Raw genomic sequence first — 8,658 nt, forward strand, 5'->3', positions numbered from 1 at the left:
GACAGCATGCCCGTTAGTATAAAAATAGTGTGTATACCCATATTAGTCAGTCATTATTGTTTTGATATAATTTGGCCAATCCGTTTTGTGTAATAGGCTCAAGTCAAAAGAAAAAGACTCAGATTATTACTTACATAGCGTTTCATGTTAATTGATGATTTAGGTAAAGAAACAATTAGCTATAGTACAAAAATGATGTGTTAAACTATTGCAACCTTAAGTAATTAAACTAGAGTTTGCATATTCCTCTACGGTAGTTTCAGCTTTAATTGGGCCTATTACAGGCCAGGGTTCTCAAACCTGTTGAATTAACAAACGCTAGGAGATTGGGCTGGGCAAAAACAATTCAGGAAGCCCAATTGTCCTTTGAGTCGGTTAGCTGGAGGCCTGGGCAGTCTATTCAGGCCAAGGCTGTAAGAGACAAAAAATAACACAAATCTGGGCCTAGTGTCATAATAAGAAGCCCAAAGCTGGCCCAGTTTCAACATAAGCTGTATTTTCCCTCTTCTTGGGCCAAACTTCCAAGGCCCAAAACCGTTGGAAGCTAAAAATCCATTAAAATTACATTGGGAATATGGGGGATTAATTTGCAATATAAATTTAGGTTTTCGAGTTAGGTAGCGGGTTTAAATTAAGAGGGTCCTCCCTTTTGTTTGAATTTGGACTTGAACTCGAGGCCCGAATTTATAAATGCAAATTAATTAGGCCCTTTTTAGAGACAAAAAATAAATAGAAAATCGTAGTTTGCTTTAGGCTGGCCTTTAAATAAAAGTGAGATGAGCCTCGCCAAATAAAAATGCATAAGTTGCGGGGCCCTCATTGAATGCTTAACTAAAATACTTAGAATTCGGGGCGTGCCGTTTAGCGAATTTCATGGCCTCTCGCAAAGATAATAACTCGTTAACCGCTTAGGCGCGCTTTTAACAATTTTACCTTCCTAAATACGGGTGTGCATTTCATGCAACCCAAATCCAAATCCCAAAACGTTAAATAAGAATATGTCGAGGATCCGGGTGCATTTCATGTGACGCGATCCAAAACACGTTCTTAAACGACGTTCACTTTCTTAAATTTTTTAATTAAAAGCGGTAAATAATCTCTAAAATTGCACTATAGGATAACATGTATAAAAATCAGATTTGAGCCATTTATGATAATTTAAGCGACCGTGCTAGAACCACGGGATCCGAGGGTGCGTAACGCCTTCCCTCGGGTCAACAGAATTCCTTATTCAGAATTTCTGGTTCGTAGACTCCAATTGGGAAGTCAAAATTTTCCTCGATTTGGGATTCAAGTTAAACCGGTGACTTGGGACACCAAAAGCCAATCTTATCCCAAGTGGCGACTCTAAAAATTAAATAAATAATCCCATTTCGAATAATGTCACTTTAAATGGAAAAACTCCCTTATACATTATCCTTCGGGATATGTGTGTAAAAAAGGAGGTGTGACACCTGGCCTCCTCGATCCCCTCCAACTCTGCCACTTTCTCGATCAAATCACCACTCAGGCCGGCAACTCTGATCAAGCTCTGCTCAAGCTCGGCCCGCAGGGACATCACTTGCGCTTGAAGGTCGATACACTCAGCCACGACCCCCTTGCTCACCTCGAGTTCGTCTTCCTTGGCTCTAAGCGCCCCCTCGAGCTCACTGCATCTGCCGATGACCCGCACAAGCTCCTCGTCCTTCTGGTCCAACTCATATCTAAGGGACTGGAGGTTACCGCCTGCTTTGAACCGTGCACGCATCTCACGGTACTTGCCACGATACCTGCAATACTTCGAAACCATTTTCTAGAAAACAATCTTCTGCTTCTCTCTCGACGGGTGCTCTCGATCTCCAAATGAGAGTCCAAAAAAGAAGAAAAGAGAAGAGAAAGAAAAATCCGAAAAGAGTTAGTAAAGACAGAGAGGGGAGAATGGCGCAAGGTGCAAAAATAACGAGGAAGAAAACTCACCCTCAGAGCCATCCCAGATATGCCTAATGACAAATCGGCATCCTTAAGAGCTTGTAAAGTCCTGTTCTCGGCGGTAAAGCAAAAAGGGGCCAAAGAAGGGACCACGCTCGCCGTATCAGCCAACAAGTCGCAGTCCAAAGGGATGACAATCGAACGAGAAGATCCATCCGTTCTCACCTCAACCCGGGTAAACCCTTCATCAAATATTCTCTCTTCCCCGGGATCGATGTCGTAGCCGGATTCATAATCATCTACGCTCACTCCTTTCGCCCTCTCCTCGGTTGAGGAGGGAACGTCAGCCTGCTCCGACGTTGACAGATCACTCATCAGAATGACCGCAGTTGCCTCTGATTGCTGCCCTCCTTCCATGGATGCAATCTCCATATTTGACGGGGGCACAGTATCTACGTCCAAAGCCATATCGCCCCCCGAGTCGGCCATGGTTAACTCGGGATCATCCCCCGCGGGCCCCTCATTCTTGATCGCTTCACCGTCAACCTCTATTCTCCATCTTTTCAGCGGAGCCTTTTCCTCCTTGACCCGCGATGACTCATCCACCAAATTAAACACTAAAAAAGCCGAAATCTATGCTAGTGGGGCAGCACCTTGACGGCTAGGTCTACGTGAGCTCGGGGTCCGAGAAGGAACAATAGTTTGAACAGACTCTCCTGCAGCCGCGGCGAGTAGAGGCCCAGTTGAAGCACCTGACCGACGAAAAGCGGGAGTAAGATCCATCGCCCTCCTCGGAGCCCTCGGACCTACCAACAAAGATAGACGAGTAAAAAAAGGGAGATAGAAAAGACGGCATGAAGGTCAAAACGACTAAGATCGAAATGAAATAACTCACCGGTCGAAGGTTTGTGCCCAAACCTCTCATTGAACTGCGACCACTCACGGATCCCCACCGTGTGAGGTATAATTTGGCTCACCCAATCGCAATTGTCATCGACCATCGAAGGAGGATCCTTCTCGGCTACATGATAAAGAAGAAAAGGGGGAGAACGATTAGGCCGCCAAAAAGATACAACAAACAGCGAGTTGGGAGAAACACTTACGAGCAAAATTCCACGCCTCAAGAAACCCATTAAGGTTCGGCACTACGTGCTTCGTCCTTACGTAGAAGAAATTAACCCAAAAACAACGATTTGTCTTATCGTCCATCTTCACCACCAATCCCTTGGTCCCACGATGGCGAAGGTGTATCATCGTACCCTTGTGAAAACTTGGGGCGAAGAGGTAAAGCAGACGACGAAGAGAAATTCCACAGTTGGCTAGCTCCGCATACTTGATAAGCATAAGAAAAAACTTATAGATATAAGGGGAGAGCTGGGCCGGACAAACGCCATAATAGCGGCAGAAGTCCTCCGCTAAAGAAGGAAGAGGAAGCGTGTAGCCGACGACGAACGGATACGCATAATGCGCAGTATCCTAGGTGATGTATCTACACCACATCTTCACCAACCGGGATAAGGTCGACATGTTCTGGAATTCTCCATTTAGCCCTAAATTCAACAAGCGATGCCGCATCCATGTCAGAAACAACAGGCTCAGGATCATCTTCAGAAAGCTTCGAGAAGTCCGACCTGGTCCTCCCCGATCGAGGAACTATCTCATCAACAGTGGAAAAACTCTCGTCTTCTACAATAATGGCCATTCCTTCGTCATGAGAAGGCGTGTCCACAGTCAATGGGACAGGATCAGAAACTCCCTTTGGGTTAAATGATGCACTAGCCATTTTCTATCTCGTATGTGGGAAGAAATTGCAAGTGTGAAAGGAGTAATAATAGCAGGAAATGCTAGAGAAGGGAGAAACAAGGATGCAAGAATTTTGAGAAGAATAAGGGAAAACTTGAAAAATCAAATTCTTAAGAAATGCAGCAAGTCAAGTGGGGAGTTCCCATCCCTATTTATAATAATATTGGCACCCCAATCGAGAAGGCCAAGCGCCCACATTGTTTTCGAAACGGAAGGGGCACGGGAAACGACGTAATCGGGAACATGCGCCATAATGACGCATGATGAAATGATGTCATTACAAACTCACGTAATTGTCGTATGTGGATCTCGAAGCACCACGTCATTACCTCGCCCCAAGAACTTCATATACCCGACCTACACGCCTAGATTTCTCAAGTTGTAACTAGCGAAATCCGCCCATCGATCTCGTCCAAAAACAACCTCGACAGGCGGAGGGACTAACTGTATGGGTCAAAATCTAACTAAGGAAATCTGGCACGAGGTTAGATTACCAAAAGGCGATTAGGCCAAGGTCAAGAATTCTGGCCGGCCATAACAGCTAGTTTTGTAGTAAAATGTTTTAGGAAAATATTCCACCCAATATTCTCTGTACTTGTGTTTTAAGTTAGGTAAGGAATATGTCTCACATAATAGGAAGGGGAGAGAGAAGAAAGGGGGGATAATATTCTATATCATACGATCTCTCATGAAAAGTTGACTCTAAAGTAAATTACAAACATTGTCTTTCCACAAAGATTTGATTTGTTGTTCATCCCACACTTTCTCGCATCAGATCCGAGAAAGCTCCGTATATTCCCACAATTGTTTGTCTTACATCATTATCAGAGGAGAGAATCATCCACCTCATTCAATATTTGGGCGAATCATTCTCTCTATTTACATCTATTGTCATTTAGTACATTTATTGCTTATCATTGTTCCCCCATATACTTATAACTGTGCCATTTAATACCCGCTGTATTAAATCGGTTTAAATGCAATCCTACGTCATTTGTATAAACCGATTTCACATCTAGGAGTTATTATGTTTAACTAGAATTTATCTACTATCTTCTTATTTAATTAATTTAACAAAAATGCTTAATACTTTTTGGTCAAACAAGTACAAAGTCCATGAGTAAAGTATGTATTTTGCCTATTCAATAGATAAGTTCTAAAAATACTTTTGACATATACTAAAAATCTTTTGAATTTGATGTTGACTCCAACACTTGTCAGTCAAGCGAGAAATTAGGCAAACATCTCATATGAAAGTCAGTTCACTTTACTGTTAGCAAAATATTATTCAAAAAAGGCAACTCATAAATGTGAGTGCACTCATAAATGCAATTTCAGTACATTATTTCTTCCTTTTCTGCCCGAAGTAATTTTCCTTTTTTGGTCTAAATCTGTAAGCAATCGAAAGAAGGAAGGTAGTAACTTGGAGACGCAATTATTCAAACTACCATTTATAAATACATACATTTATTGGAGAAGTGAGCCTATGACGACTTTAATTAACTATAAATCTCTCTCACTCTGTGAAAAATTGCATACGGTGGTGGGAAAAAGGATCTGTTTAGAATCTGCGTGCTCGTCTTCTCCACCCCTTCATCACCTTCTACAGGTACGAATATATAGCAGTTCTGTATATTTTTGTCCGAATACCGATATTGACTCTGTTATATATGCTTTCCATTCACTATTATATACTTTCCTCGTCTTGATTCTTGAATTATTAAATCATTATATTCAAGTATGTATTTGATCTGATTATGTTATATTGGTTATATTGGCTATCTGGGAATTTCAGATTGCAGCCCAAGGTCTTGAAATAACATTTTGGATTTAATTTGGTTGGGTTGAAGTTGAATATATATTCGTTTACACTACCAAGAATCACTCAGGTAATTACTTTTATTGCTTTTGTTTCTGAGCTGGATTATGTGATTTTGTTCTAGTGTTTTGTTCTGAGCTGGATTAAGGAGTCGTTTGGTTTGAGGGGCAAATTATGCTAGGATTAGTTATATTGGATTAGTTATGTTGGATTAGTTATGCTGATGTTATTTCTTATTTACGATTTTGGTATGTATTAATCCTAGGATTGTCAATATTACTGTTTTATTCTTAGAATAAGTTATTCTAGATTAATCATCTACCCTCTGGCGGGTATAAGTTTTTCTGTTACTATTTTTCACCATAGGATTAATTTATCTCAGAATTAGTAACCAAACAAGAGATAAGGCGATACTAAATATTTATTCCCAGGATTATTTTTGCTTATTTATCGCACCAAGCTGCCCTTATTTTGGAGAAACATAAAAAAGAGATAGAACATCAAGAAGTTGGTGGCATATTAATTTGATCATTTATTCACCAGAAGTACCTTTCTTTGGCTGGCATCTTAAAGCCCACAGCTGTAAATTTTATTTCCGCCATTGAAGTCTACCAACCTAATTACCAGGATTCAAGTAAAAGATTTTGACTATTCCATCTAAATGTAGTAATCTAATTTAATTTTTCTTTTTGTAATCTAAATTTGTCCTTAAAACTTTGTATTTTAGTTAATATTCCATCTAAATGCTACACGTTATGTGCGACAGTGTGCGCATACTTTAATTCTTCCAAGTTTTGTTTTGTTTTTCCTAAGTAAACAAATTACCTTAAATTGTCTGTGTCAGCAATATTAACTAAATCGGGAATTGCATAACTTGTTTACAAAGAATTTTTCTAAATCAGTACCTTTTTTAAATGCTTAGAATGGCTAATAGTCTAATGTTGCAACATGTAGGACCCCCTCAATTACTGCAAGACAAAATGCAAAAAATTAGTCTTCCTCAGACAAGTATTTTTGCCTTTCCAATCAATATAACTCTCTCAAAAAAGTTACTACATGGTATCTAGCCTTACTCTCATTGTGTTCAAAATAATAAGCTGCGCACAGTTGGAGATATGTCTATTCCTTAATTCTTGTGTTTTGTCTTCATAATGTTGCAGATGGATATAGCAAAGGATTTAACAGCAGGGACTGTTGGTGGAGCAGCACAATTGATAGTTGGCCACCCTTTTGATACCATAAAAGTCAAGCTCCAAAGCCAGCCTTCCCCATTACCCGGGCAACCTCCAAAATATGCTGGTGCCATTGATGCAGTCAGGAAAACAGTGGCTTCTGAAGGTCCAAGGGGTTTATACAAAGGCATGGGAGCTCCACTTGCAACTGTAGCCGCCTTCAACGCTTTGCTTTTCACTGTTAGAGGTCAAACCGAGGCGCTGTTAAGGTCTGAACCTGGTGCCCCTCTTACTGTCAAGCAGCAAATCCTTTGTGGTGCTGTTGCTGGTACTGCTGCATCATTTCTTGCCTGTCCAACTGAACTTATCAAATGCAGGTTAGCTCTTTGTAGCATTAAAGTCAGAAATTATAATACTCCCTCTGTCCTAATCCATTTGGCACATTTTACTTATCAAGAGTTAATTTGATCGAAATTCAGAGATAAATTGTACTGGACTAATAAAGATATTTAGAAACTATACCTACTGAAGTTGCAATTCACCTCATATCAAAATGGTGAAATACGACATGTTAGGATGTTAGTCAAAGTTCACTAATCTAGGAAAAAGAAGAGTACCAAGTTTTATGAAGAGTATCATATCGTCAAATGTTTGTAACGTTTTCCCTCAGCTCCTATATTATCAACAGTCAAGTTGGCCGGTTGGATTAAGGCCTCATTGTTATGATTTTCTTTTCACCAAAGTGGCGTTTACATGTGTTTTGCAGTTGGACTCTTTAACTGTGTGCTTTGGTGGTCTAATGTCCAAACACAACTTGTAAAAACTATTTGTATCATTTCATGTGTTTTGCGGCTTCCTCTATGTAGCATTAGTGGTAAACCTGCTTATGTATTTAGCAAAATTGATTGCTGAATTCTCAAATTTTGAGTGCAGATTACAAGCCCATAGCGCGTTGGCAAGTGTAGGGTCAGCTTCTGTGGCCATAAAATATGCAGGGCCAATGGATGTTGCAAGACACGTTCTTCGTTCTGAAGGAGGTGTAAGGGGTCTCTTCAAAGGTCTATTCCCCACCCTGGCACGAGAAGTGCCGGGAAATGCTGTCATGTTTGGCGTATACGAAGCGTTAAAGCAGTACTTTGCAGGAGGCATGGATACTTCTGGACTGGGAAGGGGTTCACTTATAGTAGCTGGAGGCTTGGCTGGTGGTTCAGTCTGGTTCGCGGTGTATCCAACAGATGTTATTAAGAGTGTAATTCAGGTAGATGATTATAGAAACCCAAAATACTCTGGCTCTTTTGATGCTTTTCGGAAGATTTTGGCATCAGAAGGTGTCAAAGGCCTTTACAAGGGGTTTGGACCTGCTATAGCGCGTAGTGTCCCAGCAAATGCTGCTTGCTTCTTGGCATATGAGATGATTCGGTCTAGTTTGGGATAATCTGGGGACCGTTACACTTACTTCTTTAACTATATTTTTCCCAATTGGAAAAAATTAATACCATTTTTTGGGGACTAAGAAGAAAGAGATTTTTGTGAGCCAACTTTTGTTGTCATACAAATATATATATAAGAGGCATAGATTACCAAAATAGTTGCCAGTTTTTGTTATCTGCTCTGCTTTCATCTTCAGTGTTTATTGGTTTTTGACAATGTCAAGAATGACAAGATGATGGATTAAAAATTCAGGAGATTGTACATTTTATTCAGACATTCACAATGCCGTATCTTAACATTCCAAATAATTGAAGCATGATTCTTGGTTGAAGACTTAAAGATAGTCTAGTGCTCGAGTGTTCTTAGTGGGCGTTTGGACATAAGAATCGTATAATTTCAAAAAAAGTGAATTGTTTTTTAAGTGAAAATGGTATTTGAAAATTAGAGTTGTGTTTGGACATGAATGAAATTTTGGGTTGTTTTGAATTTTTGTGAGTGATCTGAGTGAATTTTGAAAAATAGCTT

The 8,658-nt window shown here is 40.2% G+C and overlaps 1 protein-coding gene across 2 annotated transcripts; it reads left to right on the forward strand.

Annotated features, from left to right (window-relative positions):
- Positions 1–4,999: 4,999 nt before the first annotated feature.
- LOC109220234 (mitochondrial carnitine/acylcarnitine carrier-like protein) lies at positions 5,000–8,407 on the forward strand. 2 transcript variants are annotated; one of them, XM_019384691.1, is made up of 5 exons: positions 5,000–5,320; positions 5,507–5,600; positions 6,485–6,589; positions 6,691–7,079; positions 7,636–8,407. In XM_019384691.1, exons 3-5 carry the CDS (start codon positions 6,587–6,589, stop codon positions 8,135–8,137), a joined length of 894 nt encoding a protein of 297 aa, XP_019240236.1. In that variant the 5' UTR covers positions 5,000–5,320; positions 5,507–5,600; positions 6,485–6,586; the 3' UTR covers positions 8,138–8,407. The 2 variants fall into 2 exon arrangements, with proteins under 2 accessions (XP_019240236.1, XP_019240237.1); XM_019384692.1 differs by lacking the exon at positions 6,485–6,589.
- Positions 8,408–8,658: the final 251 nt, after the last annotated feature.

Source organism: Nicotiana attenuata, unplaced genomic scaffold, assembly GCF_001879085.1.
Source record: "Nicotiana attenuata strain UT unplaced genomic scaffold, NIATTr2, whole genome shotgun sequence".
Classification (NCBI taxonomy): domain Eukaryota; kingdom Viridiplantae; phylum Streptophyta; class Magnoliopsida; order Solanales; family Solanaceae; genus Nicotiana; species Nicotiana attenuata.